This window comes from Sinocyclocheilus grahami, unplaced genomic scaffold (assembly GCF_001515645.1).
Source record: "Sinocyclocheilus grahami isolate Dianchi unplaced genomic scaffold, SAMN03320097.WGS_v1.1 scaffold179.1, whole genome shotgun sequence".
In the NCBI taxonomy this organism is placed as follows: Eukaryota; Metazoa; Chordata; class Actinopteri; order Cypriniformes; family Cyprinidae; genus Sinocyclocheilus; species Sinocyclocheilus grahami.
The window spans coordinates 1,133,487-1,156,267 of NW_015505358.1; the positions used below are offsets into that span (position 1 = coordinate 1,133,487).

General features: G+C 34.5%; 1 protein-coding gene across 1 annotated transcript in view; it reads right to left on the reverse strand.

Moving 5' to 3' along the window:
• Window positions 1-17,569: 17,569 nt before the first annotated feature.
• Window positions 17,570-22,781, reverse strand: part of cdc5l (CDC5 cell division cycle 5-like (S. pombe)) — a 22,008-nt gene continuing 16,796 nt past the window's right edge. Inside the window, 2 exon segments of the mRNA XM_016284035.1 lie at window positions 17,570-18,096; window positions 20,078-20,290. Of these exon segments, the coding sequence (XP_016139521.1) occupies window positions 17,992-18,096; window positions 20,078-20,290 (318 nt within the window). The 3' untranslated portion in view covers window positions 17,570-17,991.

The following is a 22,781-nucleotide window of genomic DNA, read 5'->3' on the forward strand; positions in this document are numbered from 1 at the left end:
TTTCCCCCTTTCCTAGAGATTATTTTTAAATGACTTTTTAGAAGACTCGATATGAATTTGACAAAGTTCATAGAATCTATTCACTATGAATCTATTTATTTAAATTTGTATTTATATTTTATTTATCTCATTTTAATTAATGATTTATTTTTAATTTTTATGATTATTATCTTTAAGTGGGCAGTATGCTGGCATTGCACTGTGAACATCCTGACTCATTATTAGAAGAGCTGAGGCGAGCTGCGGGTGAGGAGTCTACCATCGGCTCTGCTTTAGTTTAATCCAGTCTGATGTCTTCAGATGTTTTGACCTGGTGCATTTAAACAGATAATACTCATGTCTGTCCCAAATGCCTTTAATGTGTTCACATTTTTCTGTCAGCACCTTATAAACGGCCCACAGTAAAACCCTGTATGATATTTCATGGTGTTCGGCGTAAGCTCGACGTATTGATGTGGAGATCCTCGTAAATTCGCCCATGTGAAATCCCAGAGCTTTTCTCGCAGGCGATGGACGGAGATGTATGGAGCTGAAGCGATCTGACAGGCTGCTTTTTATTTGGTTTTATTCTTCACACACAGGCTCACGTCTGCTGACTGCAGCGCTGCGTCCTGCACGTGTTGTCTGACCTGTCAGATCTGCACGGGAGGTTTAAGATAGGACAGCCTTAGAATATGGATCTCTTAACATGGTTTCATTCACACAATGTGTGCCTGTCAACGTTTTTGACTATTAAATTGATGCAAGTTAGAGCTGAGGCCTTGTGATTAGCACGTTTGACACATTCCAGCTGTGTTTCTTACAGAGTGAATGCACTTCAGATTATTTCCTGTTCTTATTTTATTTTTTATTATTATTCAATAGTTATGTTCTATAATAATAATACATTATAGTTATGTTCAATAGTTTATAATAATAATAATTAATAGTTATGTTGAATAGTTAATTATTATTTTTAATGCAAGTTGTTAGCAATAATGAAAAAATATTCAAGACTTATTGCTGGCAACAACCGCAATATGCTGCAAGACACCAATGTTCAATAGATAATAATAATATAATTATTGCTATTATTATTATATGATTAACGACTATTAAAGACTATTGCTTTTATACAGTGGCAACAACCACAATATAGCCTACTGCAAGAGACCAATGTTCCATAGTTAATAATAATAATAAATAGTTATTCAATAGGTGCATTAAATAGTATATAATAATAATATGCCGCAAGACACCAACGTTTAATAGATTGTAATAATAATAATAATTAGTATTATTGTTGTTATTAATGATCGTAATTATACCCAAGACTTGTTGATTATTATACACCTAATATTAAAAAAGTATATTTATAGAACATTTGTGTCTTTTAGCACATTGTATAAAAGTATTTTTGAGTAAATTACAGGCTGTGTGTTACAGTGTTCTTACTTTGGCTAAATTGCATTCTTAGACACACAAACCCTCTTAACTCCTGCTAAAATCACACGAGTCTCGTAGCTGAATGCTTTATTAAAGCTGCTGTAAGCGTTATTTTTTTTGACTAGTGGCAGTGAAATCTCCCTTCGGTTTGAAGCATTAAAGTACCTTTTCCCAGCAGTCTGTGCGCTCGCGGTGACCCCGGACTCTTGGCGGTCTCCATCAGCTCAGACGAGCCAAACAGACGAGCGCATGTGAAACGGGCTGCGGTTCACCGGCGTCACTACCACACACGGCCCGGCCTTTATGAGCCTCTTCCGGCAGCGGAGTCCCACAGGTGCAGCCTGTCACAGCCTATGTGCTTTCACGGGCAGGATACGGGGCTTGTCAGGTCATCGCTGCTTTGAGTTATAGCTCACTGCCGAGAATCTGCTTATCTGTGAAAGCAATGCGCCTCCGTCTGATTCTCATTCCAGATCGCGGTGGAAGCGATACAGTAGTGCGCTTGAGCTCGAGATCTTTGCACATATTCAGTATATGTGTTGGTGTGAATGTTTGGTTTGCAGTTCAGTATGTATTCGGCAATATTAATGGAATATGAAACACCTCAGGTCCTGGAGGGCCACAGCTCTGCACACTTTAGCTCCAACCCTAATCAAACACACCTGAGGATCACTAGAAACTCCAAGCAGTTAGTGAGTTAGAGCTAAACTCTGCAGAGCTGTGGCCCTCCAGGAACTCAGTCTGCGGCCACTGCATTAGGTAGTGAGTTTTGGATGTGCAAGAAACACTTTTTCAGAAAATGCAAACATCTGGTCAACTATATTCACCTTATTTTGCAACGCGGAAGCTATTTTCTGTGAAAGTACAAGACTTCCGATTCATTAGCCGCGAATAACTAGAAAAATAAGAAAGTGCAGCAAATGATAATACTATTTGCGCTATTTGTGTGTTTATAATTATGATAATAAATAAAAATAATATGATAACAAATACCAGTTTGCAATATCAATCAGTGGACTGTTTTTGTAGAGTTAAAAGAAAAAGCAAATGACACCAGAAGTTACAAAATGGTCACGCCCGCTTACGTTTAAGATGTATAAGGTGTATCCGCTTATTTATGATTACATCTGATTATAATACATTATGCATATTATTATAATGCATCATATACAGGCTTCATTCTTTCAATGCAACAATCTAGTCTACACCGCCAAAACAAACTTCTTAATCTTGACAATTAAATGAGTTTAACCTTAAAACAAGACAAAATATATATGCCAGTGGGGTATAAAAAATATCTTGTTTCCCTTTGAATTAAGTTTATTTTTCTTATCCCATTGACAGATGTTCTTGTTTAATCATAATCTCACTTAATTTTGATACATTTTTTAAAAAAAAAACAATACCTAATATCTTGGTAAATGTATCGTGAAATGTAAATGTTTAGATGTTTGTTCTGGAAAACAAGACCAAAATAAGATTGTGTGTGTTATATCTCTGGTTACAATATTTATAACATCTGATTATAATACATTATGAATCTTGTTATAATTCATTATGTATACAGGCTTCACAGAACATTAAAGATGTAATGAGCAAATGTGTTTAGTGTAGTAATACAATCTTTTCAGGAAGCTCCACTGGAGAATTTAGACTGAAGAAATATTGCTTGTTTATGAATATGAAATCATAAGCACCTGCTTTACATCATGTTCCCCATTCCCAAATTACATTTCTTCTGTAAACCTTTCAAGCATTCGAGCACCAAAAAGCAAAGCAGATTCTTTATATCCCAAACCTGAAGAGTTTATGGTTATCAACCACAAGTAAAATGAAGCAAAAGCTGTTATTTAAGCTCAATAAAGCATGGCACTGCCCTGCTCTGCTAAATTGTGTGTTTGAACAACCGTTTATTATTCATACATTTCTGCCAGATGTATTATATTAACATATATTCAGACCTGTTTTCTAGCGTCCACAGTTCAGCGACAGTTTGAGCTTTTACTGTCACGTGAGAATAAACATGAAATTACAGCAGCCATGTTTAATTGGAACATGAATGTTAATTTATAATAAATCATAATGCATGGGCCTAGTTATAGTTATACCTTTAATAATTATAATGCATTAAAACACATGCTTAACACAAAGCTTGTCGCAATGCATTATGCTTCTTAACAGAATAGTTCACCAAAAAATAAATAAATAAACATTTCCTGAAAATGCACTCACCCTCAGTCCATCCCAGATTAGGATGAGTTTGTTTCTTCATCAGATTTGGAGAAATGTAGCATTGCATCAGTGTCTCACCAATGGATGCTCTGCAGTGAATGGGTGCCGTCAGAATGAGAGTCCAAACAGCTGATAAAAACATCACAATAATCCACACCACTCCAGTCCATTTTTGATGTGAGAGAACAACATGGAATGGACTTTTTCACTGGAGGAAGCGTCATTCTGAATTATGGACTCATATTTTGGCCAGAAGCGACGGCACCCATTCACTGCAGAGGATCCAATGGTGAGCAAGTGATTTAACGCTAAATTTCTCCAAATCTGATGAAGAAACAAACTCATCCTAATCTTGGATGGCCTGAGGGGGAGTGAAGTTTCATTTTTGGATGAACTATTCCTCTGAAGTCTTCAAGCGTTTCTTAAGCTTTTCCTGCACAGTAAGATCTGGGGGTTTGTATTTTAATTTATTGTTGGTGCCCATGAGTATTGTGAGTGTGCATATAATTATTTACGAAAAGTTGCAGGCCGATTAGAAAATGTTAACCTGAATGTACATTATCATCGATTAACATGGCTGCCCTGCATGCGCTGTGCAGTTTGTCACGTGTGAGCTGTGTGCCGTGTGAAGGGGAACATGAGTGTTATGTAAACTGTGCAATCTGAGTGCTCGGAGTCTCGCTGCATGCATGTGCTCACATAAGTGAAGCATTGAGCAGCCCAGAGTGATAAAAGACATGCATCACTGGATCTTTGTTCGTTTCAGGCCGTGAGCGTGATCGGTTTACAGTGGGCCGCTCGCAGACGCCAACACAGTGGCAGCAGCCGCGCTCTAATGAGAGCTGACAGACGTGACAGAAAGAAAATGTCACAGCAAAGCTGTGAAAATAAACAGCTGCACATGAGAAACCCAAGCTGTGAGTGCCTGCTTTCTGACTCAGGTACATTTAATCACCTTTAATCCCATTATGTTCCTGACCAAAGACTGAAAACTGAGGGATCTGTTTGATATGAATGACTAAATGTGGAGCTTTTTGGAATATATGGATAATGTCTCAATTTTGCACACACACATATATATATATAATATATTTAGTACATATATTACACATTATATATGTACTAAATATATTATATATATATATAATATATTTAGTACATATATTACACATTATATTCAGTGGCTGGAGGTTTTTACACTGCAAAAACACTGTTGCCTTGTTTTCCAGCACAAATGACAAATATCTAACAATTACACATTAACTTGAGAAAGAAAATGACTTAAAGTGGTCATATGATGTTGCTAAAAAGAACATTATTTTGTGTATTTGGTGTAATGAAATGTGTTTATGCGGTTTAAGGTTAAAAAAACACATTATTTTCCACATACTGTACATTATTGTTTCTCCTCTATGCCCCGCCTTTCTGAAACGCGTCGATTTTTACAAAGCTCATCGTTCTGAAAAGCGAGGTGATAAAGAATATCTCTTTGGTTTTGAGACTTTAGTCTTTGCAACTTTACAGATCTTCTTTATGCACCAAGAGCTTGTAACACTCCAAAGAGAAAGGAAAACTTGAAATCGCATCATATGACCCCTTTAAGAAATGAAGTCTTGTTTTCTGAATAAAAGAAAATAATATTATCAAAATCAAGCTTTTTACTGACCTCATTTTCTTGTTTTAAGCATAAACTTGCTTAATATATATATATATATATATGTATTGTTTTTCAGAAAACAAGACTCAATATTTTGTCATTTTGTTTCTCAAGTAAATTTAAGAATGTTTAAAATGCTGTACTGGAAAACAAGGCAAAAATAGAAAATAAGTATTGTGTTTTTGGAGTGTAAGCATGTGTTTTAAATGTGTTTAAATCTTCTCCAACACTCAAAATGTGTCCAGATGCAAAATGTGCATTAAAGAAAAACACATCGAACACCTCTTAAATTACTGTACTTTAGTCATTTGCAATTACACAGAGGTATTTATATTTAGAACAGTCCTCTCCTTTAAATAACTTATTATTGTTCCTCATAGATTAAAAACTGCTAAAAATCAATCTCCTTTCCTCAGTAAACCCATTTTTTATATGCATCCATATACGCATATATTTTTGCATTCAATATGCATTCATTTTTATACATTGTGCAAAAAACTCATAAATGCATATTAAAGCATATAGTGATCTGAGTCAAGCATCATAGAAATATTAGACAACAGTTTATTTGTTTGTATAGATTGAATATCTAATCTCAGATGTGATTCACAAACGTTTTGTCATCAAAATGCTTGATGGATTTGATCTAATGCATGTTTCCAATGATCATCTTTCTAGTTAGTTTATCAGTAACTGAATACAAACAATGATCATACAACATGCCAGCACATGTCTGAAAGCATCCCAACAGTGTATCAGATAATGTGCAATTTCCTCTGCACCTTATTAAAGGTCCCGTCAGAGTTTTATTCCTGGGGTCTGGATGATGTTGTGGTAATTGAACGCAGTCTTGAGTTACTGATCAGATTCATTTCATCTGGAAGGATCTCTGCATTCTGTCGTCGCCAGAATACAAGACATTAAACACACACTGATTGGCTGCTGTATCCTAATTACATTCGGCTGTTTTAATAGCATTTTTCTCGTTCCATGAATATCTGCTCTGTTCAACTGGGGGTCTGTCATAAGCGCTCAGTGTCTCTGATCGGGGCCGTGTTGTCATACAGACGGCAGTGGCTATAAAAATGGAGACAGTCATTTTTTTGGGAGGTCTGACGCTCATCAAAAGCTCAGTGTCTGTCTTTCTGAGCAGGAAGAGGTCGTGATCGCAGCGATTGGCCGTTTGATTTATTGGACACTATGTGAAATGAGGAATGTTTCCTGTGTCCTGCAGCAAACAGACTGTATTTCACATAAAAATCTTTAACTGGAGTCTCCAGTAGAGACAGTGTAATTGTTGTTTTGAAACGAGGAAGAATGCAGAAAGCATCTCTCTTCTGCTCGCTACATCTTTTATTCATTTTTAGAAACATTTTTATCCATCTATCCCTCCCAAAACTGGAAAATCCAGATGTTTGCAATTAACTAAGAATGAGGGATTATTAGAATTTTCACTATAGATGTAAGATTTTTCATGTTTTTGCTCACCAAGCCTGCATTTATTTGATCAAAAATACAGTAAAAACAGTAAAATTGTGAAATAATTTAAAATAACTGGTTTGTGTTTGAGTATATTTTAGAATGTAATTTATTTCTGTGATGCAAAGCTGAATTTTCAGCATCATTCCTCCAGTCTTCAGTGTCACATGATCTTCAGAAATCATTCTAATATGCTGATTTGCTGCTCAAGAAACATTTCTGATTATTATCAATGTTAAAAACTGTTCATATTTTTGCGGAAATAGTCATACATGTTGTTTTTCAGGATTCTTTGATGAATAGAAAGTTCAAGAGAACAGCATTTATTTGAAATAGAAATCTTTTGCAACATCATACGTCTTTACTGTCACATTTGATCAATTTATTGCATCTTTGCTGAATAAAAGTATTCATCTTTAAAAAAAATAATAATAATCTGACTCCAATGTATACAGTAGTCAACATTTGAAGTGGATCAAAGAAGTTCATCAAAGACAAGAACGGGTATTGTTTTGGCTTTAGAACAACTTTGATGAACGGTTTTGATCCACTTCAAATGTTGACTACTGTATTATATGCAAACGCATTTTTCTGTCAGGCATCAAATTAAAGGGTTAGTTCACCCAAAAATGAAAATTATGTCATTAATTACTCACCCTCATGTCGTTCTAAACCCATAAGACCTTATCTTCGGAACACAAATTAATATATTTTTGATGAATTCTGATAGCTCTCTGACCAGTGGCGGCGTTTCACAGAACCATAGGGTATGGCTCCAAAAAAGTCAATAATTAAATGACACTGCGTCGTCAGTGTTGGTATTGTATCAGACACTTGCACTTAACAGGCTATATGAAAACAGGTTATATAACGTTAAATTATTGTTGCTATATGGGCGCTTAGTTTTTCTTGTTGTTTAAAGCCTACACTTGGCCAAAATCTCATGATATAAACGATTAAGCACTTATGCACAGGATATTTTAAACGTAGGCCTACAAAAGTATAGACTATTGGCTAGATGGCAAATAACCTAATTTTCAGCTCTTCAAACACACAAAAACATTAGCCTTTTACAGACATAGTGTTTGAAGAAAACGCTTTACTCTTCAAACATCAGTTATTTATTTACCCTTGCATTGCGAAAAAGCGTGGAGATATGTCTCCAGGCTGTGCGCGGCACGGCGGCGGGGCGGGGTGAAGTTACGAGGTTTCGCTGAGAGCTTGAGGATCCAATAGCGTTACGAAGTTTTACTGACAAGCCCTTTGTAATACTTAGCATTGGTTAAATATTTGTAAAACCCTCTGATTTTTATTATTTAATAATAACGAATTATAATAGAGATGTGAAATTTGGATAATTTTTCACGGCACACCTGACTGGGCTAGGGTATGGCAACTGCCATACTCTGCCATACGGAAACGCTGCCCCTGTCTCTGACCCTCCCATAGACGGCAATGTAATTACCACGATCAAAGTCCAGAAATGTAGCAAGGAGATCTGTAAAATAATCCATGAGTTCAGGGGTTTAACCGTAATTTTACGAAGCTACGAGAATACTTTTTGTACGCAACAGAGCTTCACACCTCAGTGGCTAAATCAACTTGCTTGTGTGACTGGCAGAAGGAGAGGCTTCCTGAGCAGGTGTCTGGATTTTCACAGGTCCGGCGTGTCGTGTCCCAACAGAGTTCCCCATCCGCGGGTTCCATCACAGGCTGGCAGGCGCTCCGGGTCTCACTGTCACGTATCAAACCCGAACAAACACGAGCAGAGCTCTTGTAAGGTCATGTTGTCTGTTCCTAAGAATAACTGGCTGAATTGAGCATTGTGCAGAGAAGAACCTAGAAGAGTTTTTGACGTCTCCGTCCTCACTGCACAAGCAGTTCTTCATGATTCCCGTAAGCAGCGGTTGGCAGAGAGGACGGTGAACTCTTAGGCCCGAAATCAGTAACTGAGAATCTGAGAAAATAGCCTTCCTGTAGCTCAAACAGAGCATGCCGCTATTGATTCCCAGGGAAAGCAAGAACTGATAAAAATGTCTCTTTGGATAGAAGTGTCTGTCAAATGCATTAACGTAAATGAGAAAATATGACCTAGAGTACATTCAATTAAGGCACAATCGCTCCCATAACAGCTCAATTTAGAGAATTTTTCACTGGGATTGGAATGACATGAGGGTGAGTAATTAATGACATTCAAATAATTTTCATTTTTGGGTGAACTATCCCTTTAAGTCCTCAAAAAGCCACACGGTTTGAGATACAGGACATGTTTCATGCCAAACTTTAGGGTCAACGTTTGTTCAAACCAAGGGAAATTAATTTGTCCGTTTAGATGGTTGGAGAAAGAACATCTCCACCAAAATAGCTCCTAATGGATGTGTTTAATTTTTTTCTGTTCTTTTTCAGGGTTGTCCGTTTCAGAGTGGTTGGACTGCAGAGACGAGCTGAAATCCCAGATTTAGATGCGCTCCATCAGGGATTCAGTGTAAAGGCTTTGAGGAATGAACGCAGTGCTTCCTACATCAGACTTTTATTAGGCTGCGCTCAAGTGCACCAAGTCTCACCATGAGCTTCATCTGTTTCCATGTACAGCAGACTCGACGGCTCCCGTTGGCCTCGGACGTCACAGATTCCTGCAGCCGGCCAGATAATAACCACACGGTTTGCGCAGGTCAGTTTTCATTCTGATTAAGAATTCGTTGTTTTAAGACATCCTATGCACTTCTGTCCGACTACACATGGGGAAGAAATGATGATGAACGCCAGCTCCGGTTGCGTCTGGCCCCTTGAATCGGGAGTGTCACGATGCCATGAAGTCATTGCAATTATCTGGCCGTCTAGATCCAGCGTTAGTGCTCTTTCTCAAAGCGAAGTGAGCAATGTAATTTCTTGAACATTCCCATTTGATGTTGTTGAGGTCATGATTATGACTAGTGTCTTTAAATGTCTGAAACACAAAGCAGATTATTGCAACAGACTCATAAATCATCGGGAAAGGTATTGACTAATGTGGAGTCTCGAAGGGGGGCAGAAAGCCGCTTGGGAAAAGCTGCAAAGACTTTAATTATGGGCTCGTAAAATGTGTAACTTCTTCAAAAGGGGTGGGTTTTCCCTTTCTCGTTCTGCACAATCGCTTTCCTCCGACCGCTTCTTCCCAACGTGGGTGCAAGTTTCCCATAAGTGACTCACGTACAGGAACGCAGCGACTGCAGACAACTGCTTATAGTGCTCGAAAATTAACCATGGTTTTACCACAAATAAAACCAAAAAACCATGGTTACTATAGTTAAACCATGGTAACCATAAATCAAGCATGGTTTTGCTACACTAACCATAGTTTAACCATTTGTAGTAAAACTGTGGTTATACAAATGGTAATCAATAGGCCTATACGACAAAAAATGGTTACTACATGCCATGGTTAATTTCCGTAAGGTTAAGCAATCACTTAGCTAACCTAGCATAGCGTTCGTAGCATTTTCGCAGCTTTGCGTGATTCCGAAGTAGCTCGAAAGTGTTTATTATATTATTAAATTCGGAGAACCAGAAAGCTTATCCTGGTGTTTAACTGTACTTTATGAAGCTTTTGGAAACTAACAAAGAAATGGCTTTAGTACTGATTTCATTTGAAGGATCAGTGGTTAGTAAAAATACGCGAACATGTGGACACGGCTAATTGCGAAAGGAACAAAGATGTGACGCGTATCATAATAGCGGCTCGTTCTCACGCTAATGAACGGACCGCGAGCGAGCTAGCCAGTACTATCACAGCATGTGGGGCAAAGGATATGTTTTTTCATCCGCAGCCTGACTAATTATACGAAAATAACAGCCAAGATGGAACAGCATACCTTTTATTCAGAAAGAAGGAGGGTTTTTGCTTAGCTTGGCATTTGAAATGGCTTCTCGATATTTGACACCTCCGCGAGGTCGTTTGCCAAACTGAACCGTAGCCGCGTCCAAAAGCCCAGAGCACAAATACAGCACTGAGCACCTGGGTGTCTTGATGCTTGACAAGAAACAGACCACAGCCTAAAAAACCCCTCAGCAAACCTCTGTTTCTTTAAACAGGTGGTCCCGGGGCAGGCCGTGTTTAAAGTGATGTTGAGAACTCCTTCAGTAGATTAACTAGTCTGCGAGGACCGTAAATGTGCTCGAGTTTACATGCATGTTACATGTGTTCACTTTATATATATATATTTACATTTAGTAATCTAGCAGACGCTTTTATCCAAAGCGACTTACAAATGAGGACAATAAAAGCAGTCAAAACTAACAAAAGAGCAACAATATATAAGTGCAAATGACAAGTCTCGGTTAGCCTAACACAGTACACGTAGCAAGGTGTATATATATATATATATATATATATATATATACAGTATATTAAAATAAATATATTATGTAAAATTCAAAATATATAAAGTATGTAGATATATATATTATTATTTTAATATTTTATTTATTATTTGAACATTTTCTGTTAAGTATATATATTAAGTAAAATATATAAAATAATTATTAAATAAAATATATAAAATTAATTAAAACAATTTAAATAAATAAATAAAAATAATTAAATATAATATATAAAAAAATAATTGTTAGTTTTTGTTTTAAATAAAATATATACATTTTAAAAAACTATTAAAATAATTTTATTGTTAAATTAAAAATAATTTTTATATTTGTTTATTATTTGAACATTGTGTGCTAAGTATATATATATTAAAATAAATATATAGTAAAATAATGCTTAAATTAAAAATATAAATTAGACTAAAATAATTAATTATTTAATTATGAAATTAATTAAAATAATTAAAATATATAAAAATAATTTACATTTTTTATTATTTGAACATTTTGTGTTAAGAATATATCTAAAATATCTAAAATAATAATTAAATACAATTTATAAAAATAATTTATATTTTTTTGTTTGTTATTTGAACATTGTGTGTGTGTGTGTGTGTGTGTGTGTGTGTGTACACAGATCAGCTCATAGATGAACTAACATGTTCCAACTTTACAAGTTACAGTTTGTGAATTAGAATTTCATAATTTCTTAATTTAACAGTTTATGTATTTACATGTTTGGCAGTTCATGAGGATGTTTATTTGTATTTTATTCCTGCCACATCTGAATTTTTTCTCTCCAAACAACGTTTTTCATGTTTTTTCACAGAAGAGCGTCCATTAATATGATTCTTCTGAAGCACGTGTGAGAGTTCCTCTAGTCTGAACATCAAATGAACAAACAACACACTGCATTAATTATAATGCTGAAATGTTCCTCATTAAACATTGGTATTAAAATGGAATTACTCAGCTGTAGCTGTTTCAAATGAACAGCGCATAAAGTTAACAGTAAGATGAGTCATTTGGGAGTTTTCTCCTGGTTTACTGACCTCCTCTGAAGCAGCAGATTCAGACTGGATGTGATGAACAGCTCTTGTTTATGACACAGCGGGATTCAACACTGTTACTCATGATGGAACAAAAAATGTGGAAAAGCATCTTCAGCGTCAATCTAGTTTTAAAACAGCAGTTGTTAATGAGATTATTTGAGGATGATATGAGTGATGTGTGTGCCCATGTTTTTGTGCTGGTACCTTGGCTCGTTTTTGCACTCTTGCTTGTGTGATATTACTCAACTGTATATATAAAAAACGAAAAAAACCCATACGGGAATATTTTTTGCTTTCATAACTGGAATTATGTGGCCATTGTAACTGAATTCTAATAGGCTTCATCACACAGTGAATGCTTTTGGACTCTCAAGACGTGTTTTTGTTTTTTGCCAGATGTCAGCTCGCACATCGTTAAAACAACACTGTAAAAAAAATCTGTGACATTTACGGTAAAATACCGGCAGCTGCGGTTGCCAGAACTTCCGGTGACACACATGATTCTGAAATAATACAGTAAACATTCATTTAACAACATTAGATGTAAGATTAAACCCTAACGTACACAACTGATAAGAAAAAAACTAAGAAAAAACATGTTATTTCAACAAAAAAACATCAACTATGAAGTGTCATGCAGGGAATGCTGGGAGTGTCAATTTACGTTTTTTCACGGTAAATTATACAATTACTTTTTTCTTTTTCACTTCCAAAAACCGTATTTTTAACAGTATTTTACTGTAAAATTACGTTAAATGTAATTACATTTATTCACCGAATATATTATGGAAACTTACTGTTAACCAATTAACAGGTTTTTACTGTAGCATTTTTACAGTCCTTTACTGTTAAAATCACAAATTTTTTTTACAGTGAATAATTGAGATATAATAGACGATATATATCGCACACCTCTAGTTTCTAGGTGGTTGCTTACTCAAAATAACAGTGATGTTGCAAATCTGTTATGAAATGATTGGATTCAGCTATAAAGCAGCTATAGAGTCATCATAAGTTCACTTCAGTTCAAGTTTTCACCACAAACAATTCTTTATAAATATTAAACATAATAATAATAATAATGCACAAATTATATACAATTTCTAAAATGTTCTTATCCACTCCAAAGTAATTTAAGTGTAAAATATTAAAATTCTAAGTATTATAAGTGTTGTTTTAATGTACATCAGGAACGTCATTCATTCATTCATTCATTCATTCATTTGATCTGTCTAAGTAAATTAAAACAATTTACAGGACTCCCCGTTTATTGTGAAAGTCTTGTTCAAGGAATATGGTATTTGGTTCCAAAATATAGCTTAAACATTAAATTATAGCATTAAATCATGCTCACGCAATTAAATGACTTTTAAGTCACCTGAAAGACGGCGGGCTCTTGTTTGACTTGCTGTTTGAGTGATAACCGTCTGGTAGTGCAGTCACTTTCATTTGTGTTTATGAGATCAGAATCAACCCAGCAGTAGGCCTACAGTTCACTTGCATTCAGATTTTGTCTTCGAAAGCAACTAAACTGCTTGTTGAAAGTTTAATTAATACTCCTAAAACTGTTGAAGCGCTGCCCATCGGTTTGCTTTTGTTCAGAATTCGCGCAATACATTGCTGACTCTGTGAAATAATATTTTCATGAGCTATTTTACACACAGATAAAGTTTAAGAGCTTGGCTGAGCTCAGTTAGCACATGCATTGAAGGACAGAGTCAAGATGTCGTGACTAGGACCAGAGCGCCACCTACTGCAGACTCTGGAGAGCTCAACTCTACGCTGCTTTTAGAGTCCTGAGGAAAGCTTGTAATGTATTCATATATTCATTCATAAAGCTCATCATTTTCTGTTTTGATGCTTTTCTGTTTGTTCAAATTTGTTCAAATTGTTCAAACTTGAAACAGAATTCTAGTTAAAAAAAAAAATGTAATTCATCACTTTTGGCTCACTTTGGGTTTCAGTCTCTCCTGATGATAACAGACGGATCTCGTTCACTGTCATGAGAGGCCTGGCTGTAACTGAACCCAATCATTCTGGACTCCTAGACCACAAATGACCCTCTCCAGCTCTCTGTCCCACTCCCAGGTCAGTCTGCCAGCGCTGAACAGGGTTCAGTTCACACACTAGTGTTGATTAGATGACAGCGCGTTCAGGACACACTCACACCTCTGAACAAAACACACCTGCTGCTGCTGCTGAGAGATCCTGGTATTTGACATAACAAACGCTGAGTGTTGTCCCCTCTTTCATATCTGGAAATACATGTATATTATTATTATATTATTCTAATAATTCATGATTATGATGATGATTATGATTTGTTTATTTATGGAAGCCTGTCATAATTATGAAATAGAATCGTTTTATAATCATATAGTCATAACTATGACATACAAAGTTAAAATTTACATAAAAAGTTGAATTTTTGTTATAATTACTACTTTTTTGTCATAATTATTGCTTAATATCTCATTTGCCGTTATATCTCATAATTTTGACATCTTGTAATCATTGTGACTGTTTATCTCATAATTACATCTTTGTATCTCATAATTGTTTTTGTCATAATTTCAACGTTTTACAAAATAACAATGACTGTTTATGTCATAATATAACACACAGCATAAAATATATGACAATACATATTATTATTATTATATTTTTATAATAAGCATTTATGATGATTATTGTTTGTTTGTTTGTTTATTATGGAAGTCCATTTTCTAAGTCATAATTATTAAATAAAAAGTCAAAATTGTGACACTTGATGGAATTTTTGTCATTATTATTAGTACTATTATTAGTAGTAGTGTCATTTTGCTCTTAGTATGTTGTTTTATCTCGTAATCTTTTTGTCATAATCTTGACCTTTTATGTCATAATGTCATAATTTTGACTTTTCTATCTTATATTTTACTTTTTAAAACATTTCAACTTTTTGTAAAAAAAAATTGTTTACGTAATTTTGACTTGCGACCAACAGTCTGGATTTTTGACCAAAAAATGAATTTTTTTCTTTAAAAAAATTTATATTAAATATTAAATTAAATAATAATAAAAAAATTATATTCATAATATAATACATACTGTTATTATTATTATTTGTATGTTTGTTTATGGAAGCACATTTACTCCCAGAAAAATCATAATTATGACATATAAAGTAGAAATTGTGAGCTACCAAAGTCATAATTATGAGGTAAATTGACATAAAAATTAAAACATGACACATGTCATTTGTTTTGGTCATAACTGAGTTTGTATTTCATCATTTCAACTGTCATCATTTTGACTTTTTCTAGTAATTATGACTTTTTATCTCATAATAACAAATTCGCATCTCAAAATATCTCATAATTGTTTTTTTTGTGCCGTAATTTAACTTAATATCATCTTGTCGTACCGATATTGAACATGAAGGATGCAATGAAATAATTGAGTGTTACATTCAGCAAACCCTCATCAGAGTATTTCTCATCTGGTGACCCGGCCCTCGCTCTCATCACTCTATAACTGAAGAGCACACATGCAGAGTCAGATGCAGGGCTTCTGTGACACTTGGATGTGATAAACGCTGTTTCTGCGGGTCACGGCGCTGGCACAGAAAAAGCCCAGCTCTCATTCAGCTGTGACATATTTGGACGTTTGGAAGTGAAGCAGCAAAACCAGCCTTTAAATCCATCTCACTCTCCTGCAAATTAGAGCTCTGGATTTTTAATTTCCTACGCATCATGCAATGCTATTCAGCAGCGTCCAAACCAAACACGGCCATCGCTGGCTCCACCGTATACTGACCAACCAACTATCCTGACCTTCACTGAGACGCTTAAAACGTCAAGAGTGAACCAGATCCATCTCTGTAGGCAAAGAATAAAAACAGTGTTTGAAATCATATCAATTACACTGATAATGCAGAGATAATTAGCAGTTCATTCCTGAACAAAAGCAGTACAGTGTCATTTAAATGCATTGGATTTTTCAATGTCTCCATATGCAATATGTTTCAATTTAGACTCAGAAGACTCATATAGCTATAGATGTGATTATGGTGGAAGATGTTTTGGATTTGATTTTGGACTCTTGGAGCCAGACTTTGTCATGAAAAAGAGCTTTCTAAACAAAAGAGTGTATTTGTTCATCTTCTTTCAATTTATTTCTTTTCCAGCTCGAGAAGGAAATGTCCGATTCAGAGTAAGTCATTCTGGCAAACATGTGCTCATTTGTCCATTTCTGATGCTTGTTTTGGTCTTGTTTTTGAAGGTCAGCCTTTGATGGTTTTATTAGAAACATGACAGTCTAGCGGTGTCCGTTTTTTGTATGCAACGTAACATGGGTTCAAATCCAGATTATTTTAGAGCTAGACCTGCATTTAGCCCTGTATATATATTGTAATTTTTTTTCTAACATTTTACTTTATTTTTTGAACAATGTATTTGTATTTGCATAATTTCATAAAAAAATGCACCTTCCAAAAAAAATAATAATGTACAAAAAAAACTGAAGAATTAAATAATATATATCCATTTAAACATCTTGCGTGAAAATGCCTTTGTTCAGCTGATAATGTGATCAAATGCACTTCAGATTCAGATATTTTTTTAAAGGTATAGTTCACCCAAAAATAAAAATTGTCATTAATTACTCACCCTCATGTCGTTCCAAACCCGTTCATCTTTGGACCATAAATTAAGATCGTTTTGATCTTTTGCAATTTTGTTTTATTAAAAAATACATAAGCTACACTTTTAAAATGATTCTTATTGGACACTTCAACTAAAGAGTTTAAACTAAAATGTAAATACCAGCAACATGTGTTGAAGTGCTTTCTAGAGGTAAAGATGGTTGGAAATACTCATATCGCACTGAACCAGAAAAACAATGGTTTCTGTGCCCTCCACACAGCACTACATTTATTAAAAGCATTTGAAAACAATGGCATTCAGACAAACGCTGCGTCTCACAGACATCTGATAGCGTTGTGTCGTTTCCACACAGAACTTTCCAATCACACCACTTTGTCAGACCAGTTCACTTCCAAAACAACTCAAAGTGTTCCTCGAGATTTTTCAATCTTGTCGAACAATGGGACTTTAAAGTGAAGAAATGTTGGATTGCATGAAGTGTGCATGGAGTTCACGGCCCCTCAAGAGCAGAAGAACACAGTCCAATGTTGATTCTTTCATGTTCATTTCAGCAAAAACAGCCACTTATTAACTGAACCTGAACTGAGCAGGAAACATCGGCACCTATTAAATATAAACCAAAACAAGTATTTGGACACAAATGTGTGAATATGATTCTATTATATATATATAAAATAGTACTTGTAACCACATAGACAAAAAATTATATGGGCGGGTGTGTTAATTTGATATATTTTGTGTCCAATCATTCATTCACAAAACAGACATTCAAAGCTAACTGATGATTTATTTTGTAAATGATGTACATTTTCAATGCAAGTCATTATTCCAATTTACATCTGAAAAGGAGCATCTCATATTCAGCACAAACCTAAAAATGGCTTGACATGGAAAAATCCACACCGCAAAACAGATATTTACACTTACAAGGTCAATATGAAAAACATTAAAAACAAAATTCTGTGAATGAAATCCCGGTGGTTCTTGTGAACAGCAGCAGAAACACAGTCAACATTAAGAAGCTGAAAGCAGTTGATTACAGCAGAAACACGGGGATCCAGACAGTAAAGCATGCTGAAGCGGGACGAGCACATAAACAGCACTACAGGGGGTGCAGAGATGTTTGGGATAAATGTCTCGTTCAAAACTTCTGCGAGAGCGTCTGCTTCTCCAGCAGCAGGTCAGCGAATCTCTGCTGCAGCTCTTTTTCTCTGTCCTGCTGTCTCTGGACGTCCTCTCTCAGGGCCTGGACAGGAAAGACAAAGTGTTGATATAGTATAAACATGTAATGTAGTAACTGATTCCCCCCACCAAGACTTGGTTATTAGTTTTTAGGAAGAGAACAATATAATAAAACAATATCAATAGAAACAAAGCATATATACAACGTACTTGTAAACAAACAAACGGGGAAAAAAATTTCCTCCAGCACCAAAAAAAAACAACATTATTAGCAGTAGCAAAACTTAACACACAAAATAGTGAAATACTTGTAACCACATACAAAAAAAAAGAAAAAGGAAATAAATAGCAGCAAATTTTAAATAAATAAATACTATATTATACACAACATAATACCTCCAAAACACAAAAACTTTAAAAATTTAATTATTTTTTTATTCAACACTTTTATGTTTCCCCCCAGTTTATTTATTCTTAAAAAATAATAATAATAATAATTATTATTATTATATAATATATAATTAAAATAAATAAATATATATATGAGCCCGACTGATATATCGTTTTGCCGATATTATCGGCCGATATGAGCCTGTCGCCGATATATCGGTATCGGCGAATATGCCGCCGATATGATTTTTTTTTTACAGAACACAATGCAGATAAAATGTGGTCCGGCGCCAACCGATCTAGCGATCCCTGGGGCTACCGACGCGCGGAGGGTGGCGTTCGAGAGGGCTCCTTGAGCTGAAGGGATCCCCCGAATTTGGTGGAGATCCGCCGGCGCATTCGCAAGATAGTGACACCAGTCAACACTTTCCCTTCAGTAAGGAGGTCTCTTGTTCAGGCAGCATTCAAGCGTGGTCTTATTCGACCGCAAGTGCCCTGCGAAGTGGACTTTACATGAAATTCCACCATGATTCCAGTTCCATTACAGTGTATACGTTTTTCTTTATTTACCCTCAAAAAAATGGAAGTGAAATGTGACAACATGCCCCGTAGGTGGAACACATTCTAACATCTGAGGGGCACGTTGTAACTTCACCATATGACAGCTTTAAATCTTATCTGATCGAATGAAAAAAATACACAAGACAAACTAAAATATTTTGTTAATAAATATATATATATATTTGTCATAGAATAGCACATTGTAACGCAGTGTTACAACGTGCCCCATCTGCGCAACTGGAATTTAAAACAGGTTAGTGTCTTTTGCTAGTTAGCGAAGCATTAAAAAAAACTATCTGAACTGATTAATAACAGATTGGAGATTAAAATAATAGCAGACATGTCTCATTTTAAATGAATAATAAAAACTGAGATGATAAATTTACTTAAGCCAGAATTTAAATGTTACTATGGTAAAATAAATATTCAAACCATGTGTGTTACAACTAACACCCCGTTACTTTGTGCATCCCACTCATCGCAAGTTTATTGTTAAATTGTTAAATGCCCTTACATATCTGTCACCATTATAAGTGTTTGATCACCACATTTGAGTGATCATTGCAAAAAATGTATTTATGTATATATTCTGTTTATGTATATACTGTATTCCATATATAGTACTAGTAAAATGTTTGGACACACGAATGGGAAAGTGTCCAAACTTTTGACTGGTACTGTACTATAATATACACAAAGAACATCGGCCGATATATCGGTATCTGCCTTTTTTTTTTACTCCCCAATATCGGTATCGGCCCCAAAAAACCCATATCGGTCGGGCTCTAATATATACTGTATATATATATTTTTTGATTTAAGAAAAAAAAATATTAACAGTAAAAGGGCATAGACATATACAAAATAGTATACTTTTAACCACAAAGTAAAATATAAATAAAGCCAAATGAAAAAAAATGAAAAACCTATACAAAATAAAACATCTAGAACCCAAAAACAAACCATTCAATTATATATTATAGTTTATAATATTACATTTAATCATTTAGCAGACACTTTTATCCAAAGCAACTTAGAAATGAGAACTAGACAGACAGACAGACAGACAGACAGATAGAGTTAAATTTGTTCACCTCTTGTCTGCGTGGAATGGCGTGGTCTTCCTGTTTCTTCAGCTCCTGGAAGGTGTGGAGCTCCATGTTGGCCTGTTCCACCTGATCCCAGAGTTCACTGAGCTGTTTGAGCAGACCCATGGACCGTGACTGATAGCCACCCAGCAGAATCTTCATCTTCTTCTCCATCTTCGCCGCACGCTTGGCCTCTGTGGTCATGTGACCTCTGTTGATCTGTTATCAACACATCAAGTGAGAGAAACCGTTACAAATGCAATCACAATGATTTTACAATGACATTACGTTTGGTTTATTCACTCATAAATCAGTCTGAACTACCCGTTGCTTGAAACCAGTTTTTTTGTTTGATCACTTGTGCTTTAATATGAAACTTTTTTTTTTTGCACTGATGCCAGACTAATTTAAATATATAAGAGAAAATAATGAATGAGTTAAAAGATAATTAATAAATAAATACATTTAAATAAAACCCTCTTAAAAAATGAAAAGTACCACCTAGGAAAAACAAACAAAAAATTAATGTAAAAATTTTACAACAAACTTAGAAAATAAAATATGAAATAATAAAAAAAAAATCTAAATGTATATATTTTTTAATCTTAAAAAAAAAAGTTAATTCCAAGAAAAAATTTAAAGGAAAAAAGAATCTAATAAAAATGAAATATAAAAAGAACTAATATGCAACATGTAATCTTTGCTCAGTTTAAACGTTTCATTACAGCTCTTGTTCTTGTTGCGATGGGAGGTCTGAGAAAAACCAGGATTCAATTTTGCCTTCAGACACTGGCACCATGAAATATCGAAACCATCGCGAATGTAAACTATTTTCAGACGTTCAATTTTGCAATAATGTGTGACATGAATTCTACAAAGTTATGAGATGGAAACAAAAACAATAAACCTCCAATGTCAACACAGGCCTCAGAAACACAAGCCACGTCTTTGGCCTTTAACAAACCATTATGCAATTATAATGGATCTGTTTTCATTCGAGCGCCTGGCATTTTCCAGTAAGCGTCCCGCTGCCAGCTGAAAGTCCTGACTGGGCATTTCTAAGTTATATATATATATATATATATATATATATATTACACACTTACTATTTTAGATTTTTATTTAATTAATTTTGTTATACCTATATTACTTATAATATACAATTTTGTAATTCAAAATTTACAAACTAAAATAAAGTTTAAACAATTAAAAAATATTACATTTGTAAAATAAAAACACAAATAAATAAATCACCCAGTTTTGTTTACGGTTTCTAATTTCTAAAATAAAACAAAAAAAATTCAGTGTATATTTTTTTCAACTGGCTTTTAGCACAAACGTACAAACAAAACTAACAGTAACAAAGCCTGGCTATAAACAAACTAGTGTAGTTGTAACTACATAAAAAAAAAAGTTTTTTTAAACCCGCTCTGTCTCTCTGCATGCATGCGTGTGTGTGTGTGTGTGTGGCTCCGGCTGAGGTCTGTTGATAAATGTGCTGTGCAGATGCTGCTGAATCTCTGAATGAGAGCCGCTTCCTGCAGGAACACAAACTCCCCGCGTCTCTGAACGTGCTGCAGTGTGAATGGACTCCACGTTTCCATCACACGTTCCCAGCGGGATGCATGAACACAAACGGAGCCTGTGGCAAACGGGGGGTGTCCTAATGAACTGAAGCTCTGCACATGTGCGCGTCCTGAAACTGCAGGATACTGGCTGTATTACTGGTGACAGTTTGTGTTAAACTAAGCATGAATGCCCTGGAGTTTAGAGTCGTCCTCATTAAAACAGAATTAATGGATTTAGCACTGTTTATCTTGGCTGGTTAATTATGAAGTTATCACACTGAATTACTTAAGAGCAGTAAGACAATGGAATTAACCATCTGTTATACTAAAAGCAATAAGATAACTCAAGTGATTTGACCAAAACCCTGAACATTACTGAACACAAACAAATAAAATAGAATGAAGTACACACCAAAAATAAATACATTTAAAAATTTAAAATAAAACAAAAATAAAGATGAAATGCCCAGAAAAATAACAACACTATGTAAAAAAATAAAAAGTCTGAAAAAAATAAATAGATGAAAAAATCTCACTGACTTTTAAAAGCACCAAGAACGGATCAGAATTAACAGACACTAGAAGAAATAAAATAATTTGGTGACTTTACCAAAAACTTGAACATTATTGAACATATGAAAATAGAATAATAAAATAAAGTTCCCACCAAAACCAAACAAAAAATATATTTTTTAAAATAAATCTAATTTAATAATAAAAAAATAAAACATACCCATCAAAATAGAATACATTTATGTAAGAAACAATTTGAACATTTTTAAATAAAATAAATACAAATTTAATAAAATAAAAAAATATATATATATTTTTTAAAAACAAATAAATAAAAAGATGGGGAAAACACACTGAATGACTTAAGAGCACTACGAATAAATAATTAAAAATGATTTTAAAATAATGAAAAAAATTTATATAAAATTATAAAACAAATAGAGGAAAAAAATAAATAAAATTAATATATATATATATATACACACATACACACACAGATACTTTGAAAAGCACTAAGAATAAATATTTAATTAATTAAAAAGAGTCTAAGAGCACTAAGACTTAAGATTGCTAAAGAATAAATATCGAAAAATACATGTAAAATAATGAGAAAAAAAAAATTATATTTA